This window comes from Coregonus lavaretus (assembly GCF_964263955.1).
Source record: "Coregonus lavaretus genome assembly, chromosome: 5".
Classification (NCBI taxonomy): Eukaryota; Metazoa; Chordata; class Actinopteri; order Salmoniformes; family Salmonidae; genus Coregonus; species Coregonus lavaretus.
Window position 1 is genome coordinate 21,690,088 of NC_139992.1, and position 24,542 is coordinate 21,714,629.

General features: G+C 46.2%; 2 protein-coding genes across 2 annotated transcripts in view; one reads left to right on the plus strand and one right to left on the minus strand.

The window, feature by feature from the left end:
• Positions 1–4,252: 4,252 nt before the first annotated feature.
• LOC311129977 (epithelial-stromal interaction protein 1-like) lies at positions 4,253–23,824 on the minus strand. Its single transcript, XM_084162549.1, has 5 exons — positions 23,719–23,824; positions 18,855–18,938; positions 18,388–18,461; positions 18,109–18,192; positions 4,253–4,396 (listed from the first exon to the last, which is right to left on the minus strand). Exons 1-5 carry the CDS (start codon positions 23,801–23,803, stop codon positions 4,331–4,333), a joined length of 393 nt encoding a protein of 130 aa, XP_084018675.1. The 5' UTR covers positions 23,804–23,824; the 3' UTR covers positions 4,253–4,330.
• A 600-nt stretch (positions 23,825–24,424) lies between these two features.
• Positions 24,425–24,542, plus strand: part of LOC311129700 (dnaJ homolog subfamily C member 15-like) — a 10,018-nt gene continuing 9,900 nt past the window's right edge. Inside the window, exon 1 of the mRNA XM_084162107.1 lies at positions 24,425–24,542. This exon is cut by the window's right edge and continues 4 nt beyond it. Coding sequence (XP_084018233.1) covers positions 24,439–24,542 — 104 coding nt within the window. The 5' untranslated portion in view covers positions 24,425–24,438.

The window sequence follows — 24,542 nt, forward strand, 5'->3', positions numbered from 1 at the left end:
TACACTACATGACCAAAGGTATGTGGACACCTGCTCGTAGAACATCCCATTCCAAAATCATGGGCATTAATATGGAGTTTGCTGCTATAACAGCCTCCACTCTTCTGGGAAGGCTTTCCACTAGATGTTGGAACATTGCTGCAGGGACTTGCTTCCATTCAGCCACAAGAGCATTAGTGAGGTTGGGCACTGATGTTGGGCGATTAGGCCTGGCTCGCAGTCGAGGTTCCAATTCATCCCAAAGTTGTTTGATGGGGTTGAGGTCAGGGCTCTGTGCAGGCCAGTCAAGTTCTTCCACACCGATCTCAACAAACCATTCCTGTATAGGCCTCGCTTTGTGAACGGGGGCATTGTCATGCTGAAACAGGAAAGGGCCTTCCCCAAACTGTAGCCACAAAGTTGGAAGCACAGAATAATCTAGAATGTCATTGTATACTGGAGCATTAAGATTTCCCTTCACTGGAACTAAGGGTCCTAGCCCGAACCATGAAAAACAGCCCCAGGCCATTATTCCTCCTCCACCAAACTTTACAGTTGGCACTATGCATTGGGGCAGGTAGCGCTCTCCTGGCATCCGCCAAACCCAGATTTGTCCATCGGACTTCCAGATGGTGAAGCGTGATTCATCACTCCAGAGAACGCGTTTCCACTGCTCCACAGTCCAATGGCGGCGAGCTTCACACCACTCCAGCCGACGCTTGGCATTGCGCATGGTGATCTTAGGCTTGTGTGAAGCTGCTCGGTCATGGAAACCCATTTCATGAAGCTCCCGATGAACAGTTATTGTGCTGACGTTGCTCCCAGAGGGAGTTTGGAACTAGAAGTGAGTGTTGCAACCGAAGACAGACGATTTTTACGCGCTACGTGCTTCAGCACTCGGCGGTCCCATTCTGTGAGCTTGTGTGGCCCACCACTTTGCGGCTGAGCCGTTGCTGCTCCTAGATGTTTCCATTTCACAATAACAGCACTTACAGTTGACCGGGGCAGTTCTAGCAGGGCAGAAATTTGACAAACTGACTTGTTGGAAAGGTGGCATCCTATTACGGTCACACATTGAAAGTCACTGAGCTCTTCAGTAAGGCCATTCTACTGCCAATATTTGTCTATGGAGATTGGCTGTGTGCTCGATTTTATACACTTGTCAGCAACGGGTGTGGCTGAAATAGCCAAATCCACAAATTTGAATGTCTGTCCACATACTTTTGTATATATAGTGTAAGTGTTAGTCGCATCAGCTACAGAAGCCCAGGAACACGGGAAGTGAATCAAAGCGTACCTTTGATATGAGGTAACTCTAGTCTACAGAACATCTGCTCCTGTCCTGCTGCTGCTATGTGGGCTTTGGCTGCTGTCATTGATGGGATCATTTAAGGAATTCAGTCTTCTGCACACACACACAAACACACACCAGAGACATGTCTGATCTGAGGACTGCATGCTTTGGCACAGAGAACAGTAAATAATGCCAGCAGGCAGCATCTCTAGGCAGTGTTCCAAGCCCTGACTACTGGTATTTCTCTGACACATTGTTTCAGAAATTCATTTGGGATTTTATTTTCGTCACACCTTATTTTTTTGTAGATAGGGGCAGGGGTCAAAATGTTCCATGGTGGGTGAGTTGAGAGCCATGGGGTGGCATGGGAAAGCAAACCCCACAACATCTAGCTTAGTGCCGTGAAATGGCTCGAGCACACACGCAAAGCAGCCAGCTGTCAATCACACAGTATACCAGTCATTCACCACTCTCTCTCTCTGACAGAATCACAACGAGGAGATTTTTATTTCTACCTGACAGCTTGGCTCAGAGCCACCAGAATGTCAGACTGAATGGGAAAGAATTTTACTCCCTTACTGACACATTGTAATTAACGGTACCCAGTGTGCAAGTGTGTGTGTGTGTGTGCGTGCGTGCGTGCTTGCGCGTGTGTGTGTGTGTGTGCGTGCGTGCATGTCTTACCGGTCTCCTCTCGCCACTCTGAGGTGATGTGTGCTGGGTCAGGCTCTGGGAATGTAAAGGTGTCCTGTGGTCTGAAGGTCTGGCTATGGGTCTATCAGACTCTGCTGTCTTCTTCCACGGCCACAGGGGGGTGCTGTACCTCCATCTGCCCCCCAGCAATCCCTGTGCCCCCACCCTAAAGTCGGTCCAGGAAGGCTGATCTCCCCCTGCAACGACACATGTGTGTATTATAAAATGTCTGAATGTTTCTCTGGAATGTATTCAGTATGTTTCTATGCTAATGTTTGTAATGCTGCAAGCCACACCTCCTTTACAGGTATAAAACGTACTCTAAACTTAAAAAGAGATTAGCAATATCAATAAACTACAGGCCGTCCAGCCAACTGCTGGAGCAACAAATACAAGGGATCAATGCCTAAACAGATCACTCAACATTCAACAATTAAATTATGTTTTTAGCATTATTGTAAATAGGTGCACACCTTCTCAGTTCTCTCCTCCTCTCCTCCTCCTGATCTCTCGCTTTATCTTCCAAGACCTCACTCTGAGGGAAGAACATAAGAGAGAGATAGAGATAGAGAGAGAGAGAAAGGGAGAGAGAGAGAGAGAGAGAGAGAGAGAGAGAGAGAGAGAGAGAGAGAGAGAGAGAGAGAGAGAGAGAGAGACACAGAGAGAGAGAGAGAGAGAGAGAAAGGGGGGGCAGAGGGAGGGAGATACAAACACAGAGAGGAGAGGAAGACAGACAGACAGACAGACAGACAGACAGACAGACAGACAGACAGACAGACAGACAGACAGAGAGAGAGAGAGAGAGAGAGAGAGAGAGAGAGAGAGAGAGAGAGAGAGAGAGAGAGAGAGACACAGAGAGAGAGAGAGAGAGAGAGAGAAAGGGGGGGCAGAGGGAGGGAGATACAAACACAGAGAGGAGAGGAAGACAGACAGACAGACAGACAGACAGACAGACAGACAGACAGACAGACAGACAGAGAGAGAGAGAGAGAGAGAGAGAGAGAGAGAGAGAGAGAGAGAGAGAGAGAGAGAGAGAGAGAGAGAGAGAGAGAGAGAGAGAGAGAGAGAGAGAGAGAGAGAGAGAGAGAGAGAGAGAGAGAGAGAGAGAGAGAGAGAGAGAGAGAGAGAGAGAGAGAGAGAGAGAGAGAAATGCGGAGATCATCCGTTCACCAAAAATCTCCAATTTGGACTCCAGACCAAAGGACACATTTTCACCAGTCTAATGTCCATAGCTCGTGTTTCTTGACCCAAGCAAGTCTCCTCTTCTTATTGGTGTCCTTCAGTAGTGGTTTCTTTGCAGCAATTCGACCATGAAGGCCTGATTCACACAGTCTCCTCTGAACAGTTGATGTTGAGATGTGTCTGTTACTTGAACTCTGTGAAGCATTTATTTGGGCTGCAATTTCTGAGGCTGGTAACTCTAATGTGATCCTCTGCAGCTCAGCTGGTAGAGCACGGCGCTTGTAACGCCAAGGTAGTGGGTTCGATCCCCGGGACCCATACACAAAAATGTATGCACGCATGACTGTAAGTCGTTTTGGATAAAAGCGTCTGCTAAATGGCATATTACATTATTATATATTATAATTAACTTATCCTCTGCAGCAGAGGTAACTCTGGGTCTTCCATTCCTGTGGCGGTCGTCATGAGAGCCAGTTTCATTATAGCGCTTGATGGTTTTTGCGACTGCACTTGAAGAAACTTTCAAAGTTCTAGAGATTTTCCGTATTGACTGACCTTCATGTCTTAAGGTAATGATGGACTGTCGTTTCTCTTTGCTAATTTGAGCTGTTCTTACCATAATATGGACTTGGTCTTTTACCAAATAGGGCTATCTTCTGTATACCACCCCTACCTTGTCACAACACAACTGATTGGCTCAAAGGCATTAAGAAGGAAAGAAATTCCACAAATTAACTTTTAACAAGGCACACCTGTTAATTAAAATGCATTCCAGGTGACTACCTCATGAAGCTGGTTGAGAGAATGCCAAGAGTGTGCAAAGCTGTCATCAAGGCAAAGGGTGGCTATTTGAAGAATCTCAAATATAAAATATATTTTGATTTGTTTAACACTTCTTTGGTTACTACATGATTCCATATGTGTTATTTCATAGTTTTGATGTCTTCACTATTATTCTACAATGTAGAAAATAGTAAAAAATAAAGAAAAACCCTTGAATGAGTAGGTGTTCTAAAACGTTTGACCGGTAGTGTATAGTCAACATATGTGTGTTAACTGTAAGTAATTTTGGATAAAACCATCGTGTTATTGACCATATCCTTATATCATTGTAAATGTACAATAAATTAGAAACGCAGATGTATATTTGACAAGGTACCTTCATCCTCTGTTCCCCCTTCTTCAGCTGTCTGAAGAAGCTGTGTTCTCCTCCTCTCTCATCCCCTCCCTGTACTCCTGGGCTCTGGCCTGTAGGAGAGGAACACAAGGAAGAGGGTAGTATGCTGAAGAGGGTGGGGTGTTCTGGGGGAGGTGTGGCGGGTAGTCTGGGGGACCATGAACCTTTAGCTCCCACTTTCCTATAGTGGGATGGTTATTTGTAATGGCTGTCAATGGTATTAAATGCCGATAATTGAAGAAAAAAAAATTTTTCCAAGCAAAACAAAGATATTTACAAAATAAAATATAATAAATACATGTTTTGATAATAAAAAATAGTTAAGTCCCCCAAATGTGGGGGGGTGGAGTTGATAGGATACAGTATGTTGTGTTCTGGAGTCAGGCTTTCTCTCTATCTGTCACGGATTCAGCCGAGGCTGCTCCTCCTCCTTGCTCGGGCAGGCTTCGGCGTTCGTCGTCCCCGGAGTACTACTGTTTCGGTGTTTGTCTTGTTTGGTCTTTATTGTTTACACCTGTTTCCCATTATGTTTTATTGTGTTCCCTTTATAACCCTCTGTTTCTCATTGTGTATTGTGCATAATTGTTTTGGTCTTTTCGGCAGTTGCCCATGTGTGCGGGTTGTATCGTTCCTCTCCGTATGAGGTTGCCTTTGTACTTTGGATTTGCACTGTATCCAGTAAAGTATCTGCCAGTAGCTCGGTGTCCTGCTCTTGACTTCGCCTACCGCATACACGTCGCTTTGACAGAATTACGCACCATAAGACATGGAGTCAGCAGGAGCGGCGGTGCCAGCTGGATCAATGGAAGAGCGCGTAGAACAACAAGCGGCCATGATCCAGGCTCTCGGCACCGCCATGGAACGGGTGGTGAACACCATGGAGCGATGGGAAAGAAGAGGTTTGCCTACACCTCCTCCGACGATACCACCACCATCAGCTATGCCCATCGCTTCATCTCCGGGGTCCAGTGGGATTCGGCTCTCGCTCCCGAGGGCTTATGATGGCACAGCTGCCGGGTGTCAGGGTTTCCTGCTCCAGGTGGAACTCTACCTGGCAACCATCCACCCGGCGCCCTCGGGATACGAGAGTGTGTCCGCCCTCATCTCCTGTCTGTCTGGCAAGGCGCTGGAGTGGGCCAACGCCGAGTGGGGGGGAATAGACGCTGCTACTGTCAACTATGCGGAGTTCACCCGCCGCTTCAGGGCAGTATTCGATCATCCACCAGAGGGTAAAGCGGCGGGTGAGCGTCTATTCCACCTCCGACAGGGGAAGAGGAGCGCGCAGGAGTTCGCACTGGACTTCCGGACGCTGGCTGCCAACACGGGATGGAATGAGAGGGCCCTCATCGACCACTACAGATGTAGCCTGAGGGAGGACGTGCGTCGGGAATTGGCCTGCAGGGACACCAACCTAAACTTCAATCAACTGGTGGACATGTCAATTCGCCTGGACACCCTGTTGGCTACCTGCGGACGTCCGGACTCGGGGCCGTCCATTCCATCCCCCAGCACTTCCGAGCCGACCCCTATGGAGCTCGGAGGTGCTGGTACTAGGAGAGAGACCAGGAGAGAGGCCGTCCCCTGCACCAACTGTGGCCGCAGAGGACACACTGCTGGTCGGTGCTGGGGAGGGTCTCCTCGGAATCGAGGCAGTAGGCCGCGCACTGATGAGTCATTTCAGGTGAGTAGGCGCCCAACTCACCCAGAGCTCCCTGTTGCGCATATGTGTATTAAAGTTGTGTTTCCCGAGGTTTCTCCTCATTCCCAGCATAAGGCGCTAGTCGAATTCAGGCGCAGCTGGGAATTTTATCGATCGCCAGTTCACCCATAAGTTAAGGATTCCTATTGTTCCAGTGGATGTGCCCTTCCCTATCCATGCCCTAGATAGCCGCCCTTTGGGGTCTGGGTTGATTAGGGAGGTCACGGCGCCTCTCAGGATGAAAACGCAGGAGGGCCATGAGGAGATAATTCGTTTGTATTTGATTGACTCTCCTGCGTTTCCCGTGGTGTTGGGGCTTCCCTGGTTGACATCTCATGACCCCAACATTTCATGGCAACAGAGGGCTCTCAAGGGATGGTCTGATCAGTGTGTCGGGAGGTGTGTGGGTGTTTCCGTAGGGGCCACGACGGTGGAAAGTCCGAACCAAGTTCCCACCATGCACATTCCACCTGAATATGCCGATTTGGCTCTCGCCTTCTGTAAAAAGAAGGCGACTCAATGACCACCCCATCGACAGGGGGATTGTGCAATAAACCTCCAAGTAGGCGCTGCGCTTCCCCGTAGTCATGTGTATCCTCTGTCTCAGGAGGAGACGGCGGCTATGGAAACATATGTCGCCGAATCGCTGAGACAGGGATACATACGGCCGTCCACTTTCCCTGCATCCTCAAGTTTCTTTTTTGTGAAGAAGAAAGATGGGGGTTTACGCCCGTGTATTGACTACCGTGGTCTCAATCAGATCACCATCAAATACAGCTATCCTCTCCCTCTGATTGCTAGTATGACAGAGTCATTACACAGGGCGCGATTCTTCACAAAATTGGATCTCAGGAGCGCGTACAACCTGGTGCGCATTAGGGAGGGAGATGAGTGGAAGACAGCATTCAGTACCACCTTGGGTCACTATGAGTACCTCGTCATGCCATACGGTTTAATGAATGCTCCTTCAGTCTTCCAATTGTTTGTGGATGAGATTTTCCGGGACTTGCATGGACAGGGTGTAGTGGTGTATATTGATGACATTCTAATATACTCCGCTACCCGCGCAGAGCATGTGTCCCTGGTTCGTCGGGTGCTTGGTAGACTGTTGGAGAATGACCTGTATGCAAAGGCGGAGAAATGTCTGTTCTTCCAGGAGTCCATCTCCTTCCTGGGACACCGGTTGTCCGCGTCAGGGGTGGAGAAGGAGATTGACCGTGTTTCAGCCGTGCGCAATTGGTAGACTCCCTCCACGGTGAAGGAGGTGCAGCGGTTCTTGGGTTTTGCCAATTACTACCGGAGGTTTATCCGGGGCTTTGGGCAGGTAGCAGCTCCCATTACCTCCCAGCTAAAGGGGGGGTCTGGTGCGTCTGCAATGGTCGGCTGAGGCGGACAGGGCTTTTAGGCATCTGAAGGACCTGTTTACCTCAGTTCCGGTGCTGGCACATCCGTATCCCTCTTTGGCGTTCCAAGTTGAGGTGGATGTGTCCGAGGCTGGGATCGGTGCTGTACTGTCTCAGCGCTCGGGTACGCCACCTAAACTCCGCCCCTGTGCTTTCTTTTCTAAGAAGCTCAGTCCAGCGGAGCGCAATTATGATGTGGGGGACAGGGAGCTGTTAGCTGTGGTGCAAGCCCTGAAGGTGTGGAGGCATTGGCTTGAGGGGGCTAAACACCCTTTTCTCATTTTGACTGACCATCGTAACCTGGAGTACATCCGGCGGCGAGGAGGCTGAACCCTCGCCAGGCTAGGTGGGCTATGTTTTTCACCCGATTTGTATTTACGCTCACCTATAGACCAGGGTCACAGAACGCTAAGGCAGACGCCCTGTCCCGACTATATGACACAGAGGAGAGGTCCATTGAGCCTACTCCCATACTTCTGGAGTCTTGTCTGGTGGCACCGGTGGTATGGGAGGTTGATGCGGACATCGAGCGGGCGTTACGTACCGATCCTACTCCCCCACAGTGTCCAGAGGGTCGGAAGTACGTGCCGCTCGAGGTTCGTGATCGATTAATATATTGGGCTCACATGTCACCTTCCTCTGGCCATCCTGGTATTGGTCGGACAGTGCACTGCCTTAGTGGAAAGTACTGGTGGCCCACTTTAGCTAAGGACGTGAGGGTTTATGTTTCCTCCTGCTCGGTGTGCGCCCAGTGTAAGGCGCCTAGACACCTACCCAGAGGGAAATTACAACCCCTACCCGTTCCACAACGACCGTGGTCTCACCTCTCGGTGGATTTTGTCACGGACCTTCCCCCCTCCCAGGGGAACACAACGATCTCGGTCGTTGTGGATTGGTTTTCAAAGGCCTGCCGTCTCATTCCTATGCCAGGTCTCCCTACAGCCCTACAAACTGCTGGCGCCCTGTTTACACACGTCTTCCGGCACTACGGGGTACCTGAGGATATAGTGTCTGATCGGGGTCCCCAGTTCACCTCTAGAGTCTGGAGGGCGTTTATGGAACGTCTGGGGGTCTCGATTAGCCTTACCTCAGGTTTTCACCCCGAGAGTAATGGGCAGGTGGAGAGAGTGAACCAGGATGTGGGTAGGTTTCTGAGGTCCTATTGCAGGACCGGCAGGGGGAGTGGTCGGAATATATCCCCTGGGCAGAGATAGCCCAAAACTCACTCTGCCACTCCTCAACTAACCTTACGCCTTTTCAGTGTGTGCTAGGTTATCAGCCGGTCCTGGCACCTTGGCATCAGAGCCAGATCGAAGCCCCTGCGGTGGACGAGTGGTTTCGGCGCTCAGAAGAAACCTGGAACGCTGCGCATGTCCATCTACAGCAAGCGATCAGGCGGCAAAAGGCGAGCGCCGATCGCCACCGCAGTGAGGCTCCGGTGTATGCACGGGGAGATCGGGTCTGGCTCTCGACCCGAAACCTGCCCCTTCTTCTGCCCTGCCGGAAGCTGGGTCGGCGGTTTGTAGGGCCATTTAAAGTCCTGAGGAGATTGAACGAGGTATGTTATAGGTTACAACTGCCCATTAATTACCGCATTAACCCCTCGTTCCATGTGTCTGTCCTCAGGCCGGTGGTAGCTGGTCCACTCCAGGAGAGTGAGGTACGAGAGGCTCCTCCGCCCCTGTTGGACATCGAGGGGGCTCCGGCGTACTCAGTCCGTTCCATCTTGGATTCGAGGCGTCGGATGGGGGGCCTGCAGTATCTCGTGGAGTGGGAGGGGTACGGTCCGGAGGAACGGTGCTGGGTCCCTAGGAGGGACATCCTAGATCCCTCCATGTTGAGGGATTTCCACCGGAGTCATCCGACTCGCCCTGCTCCGCGTCCTCCTGGCCGTCCCAGAGGCCGGGGTCGGCGCACGGCTGGTACCGCGCGTCAAGGGGGGGGGGTAATGTCACGGATTCAGCCGAGGCTGCTCCTCCTCCTTGCTCGGACAGGCTTCGGCGTTCGTCGTCCCCGGAGTACTAGCTGCTGCCGATCTATGTTTCGGTGTTTGTCTTGTTTGGTCTTTATTGTTTACACCTGTTTCCCATTATGTTTTATTGTGTTCCCTTTATAACCCTCTGTTTCTCATTGTGTATTGTGCGTAATTTTGGTCTTTTCGGCAGTTGCCCATGTGTGCGGGTTGTATCGTTCCTCTCCGTATGAGGTTGCCTTTGTACTTTGGATTTGCACTGTATCCAGTAAAGTATCTGCCAGTAGCTCGGTGTCCTGCTCTCGACTTCGCCTACCGCATACACTTTGACACTATCTCTGTTCTCTGACCTCAGACTCCTCTAGGGAATGCACACACACACTCCTCACTAGAGGATATGAGGAATATTAATCTGCTTTAAGGAACCATCTCTGAAAGAACAACAAATCCCCCAGTAACGCTGTAGAGACCACATCAACCACACTCTCTTCCCCCTGCTCTCCCCCCTCCTGTTCGGAGGCTTTGATCGCTGGGTCTGTGACGTTGGTTTAGCTTGGAGAGATCCAGTACTGTAGTCTGGAGTACCTCCAGAGGACTAGTTCAGTAGAGTGAAGCAGGAACACACACATACATCCTGACACTCCTTCACTACAACGGTTCCAAAATGGTTATTTGGCTGTCCCCAGAGGAGAACCCTTTTTGGTTCTAGGTACAATCCTTTTGGGTTCCATGTAGAGCCCTCTGTGGAAAGGGTTCTGCATGGAACCAAAAAGGGTTCTACTTTGAACCAAAATGGTTCTACCAGGAACCAGAAATTATTATTTAAAGGGTTATCCTATGAGGACAGCCGAAGAACCCTTTTAGGTTCTAGATAGCACCTTTTTTTTAAGAGTGTACCATGTTCTCAGAGAAAACCAGCAGATAATATATTAATAGAATGTAGGATCTCTACTACTACACACATTACTTTGTTTGTTTGTCTGTCTGTATGTCTCCACAGAGCTGACAAGGGTGTTGTACCTACTGTAGTGATGTTACTATTATGTTTGGTTATCCTACACTTTCTGTCAGTGAGAGGAATCCTCCTTTCTCTTCTGGTAACACTCTCTCCCTGTCCTGTTTCTCACTCTCTCTCTCTCTCTCTCTCTCTCTCTCTCTCTCTCTCTCTCGCTCTCTCTCTCTCTCTCTCTCTCTCTCTCGCTCTCTCCCTTCTGGCACTGCTAACTCTAATGGAAAAGAGAGTAATTTGTACAACAGTGAGAAAAGCCACACAAGATAACATTTCCTTTGTCTGTCTATGTGTCTGTCCATCTGTCTATCTACCACAGGAGCTGCGTGTGCGATTTCAACAAAAATGTCAGTTGCCACATAACACTGTGGTCAGTCGGTACAGTATGAAACCCCTCCCTAACAACACATACTTAAACCCTGCCCTGGGGCCCTTCTTTCCTGCTCTTCCCTGTCTGCTGTCTGCAGCATCACCACGACACAACACCTCTGAAACCAGGCTAGCGCTGAAAGGAGACATCAACAAAACTATTATTAGCACACTACATGCTAATAATAGTATGTTACACACATTAAGCTATGATGGCTTGTGGTCTATCACTCATTCCTCTCAAGGTAGATTGATTGGTTGTTCTGGAGCTGGTTGACATAGCAACCTGGATGACATACCATGGATGACCTCTGTGATTGGTAGGTCTTCCTGCATCCTCGTCTCTCGTTGGCTGACAGCCTGGCTTCCTTCCAGGTACTTTCACCAGAACTATGCAGGTTATTCCACCCTTGGTCTGTCTGCAGACTCCTGCTCTCTCTCTCTCTCTCTCTCTCTCTTCATCTCTCTCTCTCTTTCTCGCTCTCTTTCTATGTCTCTATCCATCTCTCTGTACTTTCTGTGAACTCTGGGAAGTCCCTTGAACTCTGTGAGCGTCTCAGCCCACTAACTCCATTCCTCTAACCATCAAATTATGAAAAGAGGGGGGTGATAGAGAGAGAGAGAGAGAGAGAGAGAGAAAGAGAGAGAGAGAGAGAGAGAGAGAGAGAGAGAGAGAGAGAAGAGAGAGAGAGAGAGAGAGAGAGAGAGAGAGAGATAGAGAGAGATAGAGAGAGAGAGAGAGAGAGAGAGAGAGAGAGAGAGAGAGAGAGAGACAGCTAGGAGGAGTGTGAGGGTAAAGAAAGAAGGACAGACACAGAGATTAAGGGAGATAGAGACAGAAATTGCACGGTTTCTAGTGCGTATTTATTTACACTTACTCAAATTCAATCATACCCTCTAAAGCCCCTCTATGCCCTGGCTATATCTCTCTCTCTCTCTCTCTCTCAAACACACACACACACACAGTGTCCTCTGGCTCTGACCAGTGGATAATAGTAGTGGTCCTCTCCCCAGGCTGGGCTGGACCAACCGTTCTGGGGCTGAGTTTATCACCACTCCACCCCAGTCGATGAGAGCTCCAGAGCATATTTATTAACGGATCAGACGAATCCATTGGTGTAAATTACCCCTGGCCTCACAGCCACAGCTCTGAGAGACAGGCCTGAACCCAGGGCCCTGTCGAGGATACACACACACACAAAAACACAGTAACACACACAGCAGTCTTACCAAGGGTGATGTGTGTGAGGCACTAGTCGATGCCTGGAGCTGCATCTGACCTCTCCACCCTCTTAAGGAACTGCTCTGTCGTCCTGAAGAATATGCCCACGCACACACACATTACAGCTTTGTAATGGAGATGTGGTGTTGTGTTGTTAATGATTTCTGCAGACACTCCTGATTCTCCCCACAGCACGATGCTGTTTAACGGAGGAGTAGTCCAGTTTGTTTGTCCTGGTCTGACTATTACTGTCCTCATCCTCTGTCCTATCCTCTGTCACCGTCTCTGTCCCATCTCTAGCCCAATCTCTCTCTCTAGGGTCTGATAATCTGTTCTCTGTAACCTCCTCTCCTCTCTCTACCCATGACTCCACCGTGCTCCCACTGTCTGTAGTGTTTCTACATGTTTGCATTGTACAGTTCTCCAAGTGTGTTGTTGTGCCATGTTTGTTGTTCTTGGGCTGATGCCAGTGGTGAGACATCAAACAGAACTGTTCCTCCAGAGGGGTTGGAGAGTAGTCAGGGTTCCAATAACACAAAACTACATGTGGTGCTTTAGGGCTAGTGGTTTGGCCCGGCATTAATATTATTATGCTTTTGGAGAAGAGATTCCTGCACATGACACTCTGTACTTTCAAATAAACATCCATTAAAGTGCAATGTTTCTGCAGTCTACTTTTTTTTTTATGTTCCTACGCACCTGCAATAAGACAGTGGATGCAGAATTATTCAGACATTTTGTGACATTACATCCTTATTCTAAAATTGATTATTATTTTATTTTTTATCCCTCATCAATCGTCACACAATACACCATTATGACAAAGCAAAAACAGTTTTTATTTATTTTGCAAAATTTGAAAAATACAATTAAACAATGTCCTTATTTACATAAGTATTTAGACCCTTTGCTATGATACTTGAAATTGAGCTCAGGTGCATCCTGTTTCCATTGATCATCATTGAGATGTTTCTACAACTTGATTGGAGTCCACCTGTGGTAAATTCAGTTAATTGGACATGATTTGGAAAGGCACACACCTGTCTATATAAGGTCCCACAGTTGACAGTGCATGTCAGAGCAAAAACCAAGCCATGAGGTCGAAGGAATTGTCTGTAGAGCTCCGAGACAGGATTGTGTCGAGGCACAGATCTGGGGAAGGGTACCAAAACATTTCTCTAGCATTGAAGGTCCCCAAGAACACAGTGGCCTCCATCATTCTCAAATGGAAGAAGTTTGAAACCACCAAGACTCTTCCTAGAGCTGGCCGCCCGGCCAAACTGAGAAATCGGGGGATAAGGACCTTGGTCAGGGAAGTGACCAAGAACCCAATGGTCACTCTGACAGAGCTCCAGAGTTCCTCTGTGGAGATGGGAGAACCTTCCAGAAGGACAACCATCTCTGCAGCACTCCACCAATCAGGCCTTTATGGTAGAGTGGCCAGACGGAAACCACTCCTCAGTAAAAGGCACATGACAGCCCACTTGGAGTTTGCCAAAAGGCACCTAAAGGACTTTCAGACTATGATAAACAAGATTCTCTGGTCTGATGAAACCAAGATTGAACTCTTTGGCCTGAATGACAAGCATCACGTCTGGAGGAAACCTGGCACCATCCCTACGGTGAAGCTTGGTGGTGGCAGCATCATACTGTGGGGATATTTTTCAGTGGCAGGGACTGGGAGACTAGTCAGGATTGAGGGAAAGATGAACGGAGCACAGTACACAGAGATCCTTGATGAAAACCTGCTCCAGAGTGCTCAGGACCTCAGACTGGGGCGAAGGTTCACCTTCCAACAGGACAACGACCCTAAGCACACAGCCAAGACAATAGAGGAGTGGCTTCGGGACAAGTCTTTGAATGTCCTTGAGTGGCCCAGCCAGAGCCTGGACTTGAACCCGATCGAACATCTCTGGAGAGACCTGAAAATAGCTGTGCCGCGACGCTCCCCATCCAATCTGACAGAGCTTGAGAGGATCTGCAGAGAAGAATGGGAGAAACTCCCCAAATACAGGTGTGCCAAGCTTGTAGCGTCATACCCAAGAAGACTCGAGGCTGTAATTGCTGCCAAAGGTGCTTCAACAAAGTACTGAGTAAAGGATCTGATTACTTATGTAAATGTGATATTTCAGTTATTTATTTTTAATATACCCTGCTCAAAAAAATAAAGGGAACACTAAAATAACACATCCTAGATCTGAATGAATGAAATAATCTTATTAAATACTTTTTTCTTTACATAGTTGAATGTGCTGGCAACAAAATCACACAAAAATTATCAATGGAAATCAAATGTATCAACCCATGGAGGTCTGGATTTGGAGTCACCCTCAAAATTAAAGTGGAAAACCACACTACAGGCTGATCCAACTTTGATGTAATGTCCTTAAAACAAGTCAAAATGAGGCTCAGTAGTGTGTGTGGCCTCCACGTGCCTGTATGACCTCCCTACAACGCCTGGGCATGCTCCTGATGAGGTGGCGGATGGTCTCCTGAGGGATCTCCTCCCAGACCTGGACTAAAGCATCCGCCAACTCCTGGACAGTCTGTGGTGCAACGTGGCATTGGTGGATGGAGCGAGACATGATGTCCCAGATGTGCTCAATTGGATTCAGGTCTGGGGAACTGGCGGGCCAGTCCATAGCATCAATGCCTTCCTCTTGCAGGAACTGCTGACACACTCCAGCCACATGAGGTCTAGCATTGTCTTGCATTAGGAGGAACCCAGGGCCAACCGCACCAGCATATGGTCTCACAATGGGTCTGAGGATCTCATCTCGGTACCTAATGGCAGTCAGGCTACCTCTGGCGAGCACATGGAGGGCTGTGCGGCCCCCCAAAGAAATGCCACCCCACACCATGACTGACCAACCGCCAAACCAGGTCATGCTGGAGGATGTTGCAGGCAGCAGAACGTTCTCCACGGCATCTCCAGACTCTGTCATGTCTGTCACGTGCTCAGTGTGAACCTGCTTTCATCTGTGAAGAGCACAGGGCGCCAGTGGCGAATTTGCCAATCTTGGTGTTCTCTGGCAAATGCCAAACATCCTGCACGGTGTTGGGCTGTAAGCACAACCCCCACCTGTGGACGTCGGGCCCTCATACCACCCTCATGGAGTCTGTTTCTGACATGCACATTTGTGGCCTGCTGGAGGTCATTTTGCAGGGCTCTGGCAGTGCTCCTCCTGCTCCTCCTTGCACAAAGGCGGCGGTAGCAGTCCTGCTGCTGGGTTGTTGCCCTCCTACTGCCTCCTCCACGTCTCCTGATGTACTGGCCTGTTTCCTGGTAGCGCCTCCATGCTCTGGACACTACGCTGCCATCCTGGATGAGCTGCACTACCTGTGCCACTTGTGTGGGTTGTAGACTCCGTCTCATGCTACCACTAGAGTGAAAGCACCGCCAGCATTCAAAAGTGACCAAAACATCAGCCAGGAAGCATAGGAACTGAGAAGTGGTCTGTGGTCACCACCTGCAAACCAGTCCTTTATTGGGGGTGTCTTGCTAATTGCCTATAATTTCCACCTGTTGTCTATTCCATTTGCACAACAGCATGTGACATTTATTGTCAATCAGTGTTGCTTCCTAAGTGGACAGTTTGATTTCACAGAAGTGTGATTGACTTGGAGTTACATTGTGTTGTTTAAGTGTTCCCTTTATTTTTTTTAGCAGTGTATTTGCAAACATTTCTAAAAACCTGTTTTTGCTTTGTCATTATGTAGTATTGATGAGGGATTTTTTTTTTTTTTCATTTTAGAATAAGGCTGTAACATAACAAAATGTGGAAAAAGTCAAGGGGTCTGAATACTGAATTTACATGGTTGAGTGATTCATGTAAATCGGGGCAGAGTGATGTGAAATGTAACTTGTGAATAAGTGTATTACACTTATTTCTAGATTAAATCAGTGTTTCATCTAGAAATACATGTTTCACATTGCAATACATGTTCATATAAAGTAATTGCCTTTCACAATGCAATGCTCACATTACTTTTGATATGATTCTCTTGTCTTTTGTTAAAATACATTTTACTATTACTTAACCCAACTGCTCTTAATTAATGATCACTTAAACGTTTGGTAAACCTATAGATTTTACATGTAAACTGGTTTGTCTACTACAGATTTTGAGAACTATATACTGAAAATGTATGCCTGTAAAGTAGAAACATAACAATTATGATATAAACTCGAATGTACTACTTTGATGATGACTATTATGATTTTACTTCACAATAAGTTTTTTTTTCTTCAGATATTGACAAGATCAGAGATGTACTGTATGTTACCAATCAAATCAAATCAAAGTGTATTGGTTGGGTACACAGATTAGCAGATGTTACAGCAGGTGCAGCAAAATGATTGTGTTTCTAGCTCCTACAGTGCAGTAATACAATATCAATACAATACCAATTATCCAGAAAGTCCCAAACAAGAAAGAAATGCATCCCCTATACAGTAAACATGTATCCAAAATGAAGTTGCTGGGGTCTTTTTGATGGGGGTGGGGGTTCACACTTCTTTATTAAAATTGTATTGGCCAATACAGTACTGTAATACATTTTGGTATGTGACCCCAGTGGGAATCAAACCCACAACTCTGGGGTTGCTAGTGCCATGCTCTTATGAACTGAGACACGTACAGGACCACTACAATAAATACGTACAATACAATACTGTAAAATACAATACCATTACTATACAGGTGGATGATCCCCATGAGCGTACTACCCTCCTTCAGGCCATGGATGAGGCATGCAATGACTTCAATCCAGACCTATGTCAGGCTTGGATTCGCCATGCTAAAAGGTTTTTCCCCAGGTGCATGAAAAATTAGGATATTTACTGCGATTTCGATGAGAACCTATGGCCAAATGCTCAAGACAGGCTTGATGCAAACTAGTGCCTGCTAAACATTATGTTTCTTTCATTTGATTACATTGTGAAATATGTTTTCAATGATCACACATGGGATAGAAATTATGAAAATGTGATGTTCAGACAATTTTAATGGGTAGTGCAACTGTATTGCCTAATGTGAAAACAGTGTAATGTACTGTAATTTACAGTACTGTAGCATACTAAATTCAAATGGCAATTTTGAAACATGTATCTTATATTTTTTTGCTATTGGATTAACTGGGTTGTTAAAATAACTAAATTGAGAAGATATCATTATGTTGTGTTTTGGTAATTAAATGTACTCATTATAAACTTATATTTTGGATCAATGGTTGTGTCATGAAAGATGTCTACAAACAAAATGCACAATGAAAGGTTTTGAATGTAAGACTGGCTGGTGTTACCAGTTTGGAGTTTTGTACTATGAGTTTTGAAAATTCACCACATACTTGTGAAAATGGTACCAAAGTGATTAAAATAAATTGTAGGAAAGCTCTGTCAGTATTAACCTCTGTTCCAGAGAGAGCAAGACTCTCTTTTTCTCCCCAATTGGTAGTTACAGTCTTGTCCCATCGCTGCAACTCCCCTACGGACTCGGGAGAGGCGAAGGTCAAGAGCCATGCGTCCTCCGAAACACAACCCTGCCAAGCCGCACTGCTTCTTGACACACTGCTCGCTTAACCCGGAAGCCAGACGCACCAATGTGTCAGAGGAAACACTGTCCAGCTGGCGACCGAAGTCAGCTTGCAGGCGCCCAGCCCACCACAAGGAGTCGCTAGAGCGACGGCACTGGGTCAATTGTGTGCCGCCTCATGGGTCTCCCGGTCACGGCCGGCTGTGACACAGCCTGGGATCAAACCCGGGCGATGCAGTGCCTTAGAACGCTGCGCCACTCGGGAGGCCAGGACCGAGCATGTCTAACAGCGCTCTCTGCTGTAACATGTGATTCCTGGAAACTCTCCTATGGGTGTGGATATGTCTCTTTCTCTCTCTTTTGCTCTCTCTTTCTCTCTCATTCAATCACCACATCTAGGATTGTTTCAGTGTGCCAGCTCTCTGCAGTGACTTCTATTGGCTTGAAATGGTATTACAGAGAGAAACAATACATTTACATTTACATTTTAGTACCTAACTAACAATACAGTGATGTCCATAATAAATAAGTGATTTATTTGTACAGTGCTAACACTCTCTCCATCCCTTTCTTACCTTCTCCCGCTGTTTAGCCTTCATCCTCTCATACTCATTTTCCTCTGCCTGTCTCCGTTGCCGGTCCATCTCCTCTTTTCTCAGCTTAACACACACAACACAAGTAGACAACTTGCTCATACTGTCTGTTAAAGGCTATTTAGAAGGCATCATCAAAAGATGAGCAGAATGTGAGTGTTTTACATGCCATGCACATTGCACAAGTTGGATGGTATATGCAATATCTTGGGACATAATCTAATTAGTAAGTCTCTACTTTAAAATGTGACGATGGAGTACCTGTTTCTGCAGTTTAGCTTGGCGTAACTCCACCAGCTGCCTCTCCCTGGCCTCAGCCAATGACACAGCACCACCTTATAGAGATACATGTATTAGAGGATGATATTATTAATGTGTGCGTGTGTGTGTGGAAAGAAATGACCAACTGCAGACATTTTGTTGGTCCTCACAAGGTCAAATACTATTTCTAGGGAGTGTATGGTTAAGGTTAGAATTAGTGTTAGTGTTAGGGTTAGAATTAGGTTTAGGTTTAGGGTTAGAGTTAGGAGATAGGGTTATGTTTAGGGTTAAGGTTAGGTTTTTGGGTTAAGGTTAGGGTTAGGGTTAAGGTTAAGGTTAGGGTTAGGGTAAGGGTTGGGTTTAGGGTTAGGGGTTAGGGAAAATAGTATTTTCAATGGAACTGAATTGTATGTCCCCACAAGATTAGCTGTACAAGATTGTATGTGTGTGTGTGTGTGTGTGTGTACCTAGCTTCTCTGGGGCGATTTGGACAGGGCCAGGTCTGTTTACTTCCTTCCATCTCTGTAAGTCCTCCTCTTCTTTCTGAACCACTGCAGGGTTAGACAGGAGGGTGAGTATATTACAATATTTTATTACTACTACTATTACCAGTAACAAGACTAGAGGGAGGGATGGAGGGAAGGAAGGAGGGGTAATAGGTAATAGAGGTATAGATGGAGGGGTGGAGGGAGGGATAGATGGAGAGATATCATAACCAGTGGCGGCTGGTGAAAAATATTCTCGGTGGGGCTGTGCCATACTTTTTTTTTCCTGTAACCATCGCGATATATTTTAACACAAACTGCAGGACAGCAGTGCTCAGTGAAACATTCAGTAATTATTTAATGCCAATATTAAAAAGTTGAGGCATTCTTACACAAAAACATATTACACAAACCCAAGCCTTTCATTTGCATTTAAAGTGAACTTTTCACCATTGGTAGTAAACAGGCAACGCAACAGGCATGCTGTCAGAACAGAGTGGAAAGTGGACAATAACATGAAATTATTATAAAGTTTATAGGAAATCTTACACTGTATAAAAGGATGTATAATATAGAAATGGATATCAAGTGGATGAACTCAAACCTTTGACTGGAAGAATAGCATACAGTATTTTATGATCATACTAAATGTGACTAATTGTTAATGTGCTCCAGAACTGCAACAATTAATTGATACAAAACAACATATATACAGTAATATTAGCAAAGACACTATTAAGACTTTCTAGAGTACCATATATAACTGGATTTTTTATGCTAAGGTCAACTATATACAAAGAAACATGCGGCCAGAGCTGCTCTGTGTGTGTGTGTCTGTCATCTTATTTGTACAGGAATTTTGCCCGTCTGTCCTTCTGAGTGGCAAACCTCTCAATGACCCTTTGATTAAAGTCAGGAATGTCCCTGACAAGTTTCTTCTCCATGGAGAGCATGGCCAGAGCGTTCAGGCGATCCTGTGTCATGCTGTTTCTCAGGAAGGTCTTGATCCTTTTCAGTGTAGAGAAGCACCTTTCTGACTCAGCAGTTGTCATGGGTGTGGTGATGAGGATCTTGAGGAGGCTGGCAGTCTCTGTGAAAGTGCTCTGAAGGTTGTTCTCCATGAAGAACTGGTACAGGGGCACTGCACCACTACAAGCCTTGAACTCACTGTTCTCATAGATGAGGGACAGTTCGGTTTTGAGCTTGGCCTTGTTCAACATGGGGTACGCCTCCACGGTTGTTTCAAGCGCTGTATCGGGGAACTTCACACTGTGTTGTGGGAACAACTCTCCGTGCAATAGTGTTGCGCTGATGAGGTGCTGGGTGAAGGAGAACCTCTCTTTGGCATGACTTAGGATGGTATCACATACCTGTAAAAGATACATCATCAGCTTTAATTTGCAATTAAGCTATTTTGATGCAAGTGATCCTGACTGACACATGCCTATGTCCAACTCAAGTATATGATTACCAAGGTGCTGATTGTTCAGGGTTTTGGCTACATACTACCAGGCCTGAAAAAAGTTCTAGGGGGAAACACTGACAATTACATCACAACTTACCTCTATAGCCAACCTCTGTTGTTCTCCTGGTCCCAGCATCCTCCGTCGCTTGATGGGCTGTTGCTGCTCGTCAGATGCGCTGTCCCCACACAAAGAGGGAATTGAGGCCCTGGGTCCAAAAAATAAAGTTTAATTTGATAACTTGCAATCAGACTTCTTAACTCACTGTAATTCCCCCTCAACACACAACCAGTGACTTTTATATATATATATATATATATATATATATATATATATATATATATATATATATATATATATATAGACAGACAGACAGACAGACAGACAGATAGTGTGTATATACACACAAACTATGTCTAGTAACTGCTTTTAACCTGTGATGTACATAATTAACTGATGTTATTACGTTTTAAAGCCTTTTTCTATTACATTTGTGAGAGGGATGCAACATCATTTTGTTCTGCTGTGCACTTAGCAATAAAGTTAATCTTCAATAACAACTAGGCCTCTTCTAGAAATTGACCTGGTGGACACCTGAATAATTATTACAAACTGTGTAGTACTTTCCTGCATTATTATCAACGTCTGATTGTGTCTTCTCTTTCCTTTTAAAATACTAAAACAAATATAATTGTGACGGCTCTATGATAATCACTCACTTTGATGACCAGACACATTTAGGCTTTTAAACTGTTGTAAGTGAACTATTCATCTTTCTAACAACATCTTTATCAGCCAATAGTAAATATAGTTATTTACCTGATTGTTAGCATGCTGTCTGTGAACCTCTGGACAAGTGCTTTAATGAAGACAGGGTCGATGTTCCTCTTCTGCAGCTGGCTGAAAAGCATGTCCACATTTGGCATGATCTTGTGGAACAGTGCCAGGAAAAAACAGAAAGCCTCGTCTTCGAGCATCCTCACAAAGCCCCCCGCCTCTCTGACAGTCGGGGCATCAAAGTTCCCAGAGTCTCTGATGGTCTGGAAACACGTTAGGAGGTCATCCCTGTACTCGTACACAGTGTTTACAGCGCGACTGTGGAAGTTCCACCGTGTTGTAGAGGCTCTGGGGAGTCTATGCGCAACCACTTCGTCAAGCACGGTGGTTCGCTTGGGAGACCTGGAGAAGAAAGCAGAAAATCCTGCAAGGTCGGAAAAGAAAGTGCCGATCCTGGGGATGCGTGAAGTAGCCTGCTGCATGATGAGGTTCAGCTGATGTGCATAGCAGTGGACGTAGTGCGCATTTTCGTACACATCCACTATTTTACGCTGCACTCCGCCGGTGGCTCCCCTCATCACACTTGCTCCGTCGTAAGCCTGGGCAATAAGTTTGGCCTTTTGTCCATGTGAGAGTATGGTGCTGAGCCTCTCCAGCAGCGCTGTAGCGATGGTGTCGGCGGTTGCGTTCTCGATCAAAATGAACTCGAAAAAACGCTCTTGGACGTTACTTTTAGCATCGATGTAGCGTATCACAAGCACCAACTGGCAGTGGGTGGAAACGTCAGTCGTCTCGTCAGCTTGAATGGCGATAAAATCAGCACTCTTTACTTCCTCCAGGATGTAATCCTTAAGCACTGACAGCATACAGTCCAACAGCTCGTTCTGTATCGTCTTTGACGTGCCCTTAAAAACGGTAGCTGTCTTCAGGTGCTCCTCCAGCACACTGTCGAGGGAGGCAACAAAATCCACTAAGCCCCGGAAAATGCCGGGGTTGTCCGAGGAGTCAGTCTCCTCGTGCCCACGCAAGGCCAACTCAAAAGCCCCACAGAACTTCACACAATCGATAATTTTGGATAGAATGTGCCTGTTTTTATCCACCTCCTCATTGTGTTTCCTCACCGCAATCCTGTGGCCGTCATCCAGCTGCGTAGCAATGTTCACCCTTCCTAATACAGCTAGCTTTACAGAGTTGTCCATGTGTGCCCTGGTGTTCTCATGTTTCTTTACCTTCTCTGACAGGTGCTTCATATCCCTCACTCCGGTACCTGTCCATGCTGAATCTGACCCCGTCGTTTTAAAAAGCAAGCACGGAAAGCAAAATAAAGCATTAGCATCAGTGCACCCAGCTAGCCAAGCCTTCCTGGTGTACCAGCTACGGGAGAAGCCGCGCATATACTGCTTCCCTTTCTCGCTAGCCTGCTGTCTGATTGAGAGGTCAGGTTGATCTGGGCCCAGCTCTTTCACCCGAACTTTCTCTGACAAAGTTCTCCTCTCAAACGGATCTTGGAGGAGAGATTTCACCGAGTTAGGGTTGGGTCTTGGAGGAGTAACGTTTGCGCTCGCCATTATCGTCTAGTAAAAATGGCGCCACTGGAGCCCGGTCCTTATTTTATCAGGGGCGAGCTTGGGGCGATAAAATAATCGCCCTCCTTGGATTCGAATTAAAATCGCTGATTAGCTACATTTTATGTCATACATTCATATCTTAAATTAGCAATTGGCTTAACTGCTACGTAGACCCGCCTCCTCGGGGCACTTTCTGTATCGCCCAGAGCTGACGAGGCGTTTGACAGGCAGAGGAAAGGTTGCGAATATGATTTTCTATCATATCTTACACATATTACTGTGTGCATTCCATATTTCAAACACACAAATATTGACATACTGATGTTTTTATTATTATTATTATTATTTTTATTTATTTTTTATTTTATTTTTTTAAATAATTTTATTTAAGGGGGCGGCGCCCTAGCGCCCTCTATCGGCCAGCCGCCACTGATCATAACAATGCTATAATGAGATTTACTCATGTGTAGTTTACTCCGTCAACATTCAATGGGTGGTATCATGGTGAACCCATCTGAACTGAGTGAGAGAGAGGAGAGAGGGAAATGTAAATGCCTCCCCCTACTTAAACATTTAATAAGCCTCATAATTTTCTGTGCCAAGGGGGTTTACCAGACTAGAGGTGTGGTACTGAAACTCATTAATGCATGCACACACTATTCTTGTACACCCAAAAATAACAAAAACGTTTGTCCGTGTGCACATGCGTGCATCTATCCCTTCCCGGTCACGGGAACCAGAAATACTGGAATATTATGACCGGAACAGAGGATGAAACGAAACTGAAACTTACAGTATGCGGGAATATAATGTTGTATACCTATTTAATATAATAATTTATATTCCATAATTTTACATAAGACTACCCTCGCCTGACACATTTTTCGCCCTTTTTTGATACTGCAGTTGAAGAAGATAATATTATATCCATAATATCCCGAATGACTATTGAATGTCCCCTCGAAACATTTTAAAACATAGTTATCTTACTGAATAAGTAAATAATGAAGATACATGTATTTTGGCTAGCCTGCTCACTATCGAGGCTGAGTTGGATCCTGCTGTGTTTGTGGGTCGGTGTTTGCGTTGTCAGGTGGGTTAGCGTTGGCATCAGGGTTGGCATCACCCGGTCCGTGCCATGAATTATTTTCCGACTGTCTATTTGTTCTCTGATTAGCACCTGAATTGGTATAATTGATTATATTATTCATATAATACCCCTGGTCGTCCATGCCAGCCTATATCCTACTGACTTGTCTTGTCAGTAAACACCGGTGTATTTATTGGACGTCCCCTGTGGCAAACCGGTGTATTGGAAACTTCTCTATCCAAAAACGAGCATCACCCATAGACAGCCCAACCCGCTATGAAAGTTTATCATTATTTTTTATTTTTTATTTTACAACGGAAGCATAATCGTAAAAAATATGACAATTGGGTAATATATATATTACTGAAGCCTAATTAAAACTTTTGAAAATCAATGTTTGGCAAGATAAAAATTCCCTAGGAGCAAATAAAAATGTATTAGGCTACTGCCATCTATGCGAATTATCCCACTATGTCACCTGTATATTTTATAACATTTAACTTGTTTGTTTTTATGTGGTTCATTGATTTATTTACATTTAGCAGATTTCCACAATCTTGCGCAAGGTAGATCATCTGTTCATTCTGTATTACGAAATGGGTTTTCAATTGACTCTGGTTGTCCCCTCAGACGCTCCATAGTTGTGTCCTTCAAGTGACAGCGGCAGCATGGCGAATGCTGGAAGCAGGGTATCTGTTGAAGGCGAAACTATGCGATACACTGAATACAATTCTCAATCTCAAATCAGGAGCGAAACAGAAATCGACAAAAG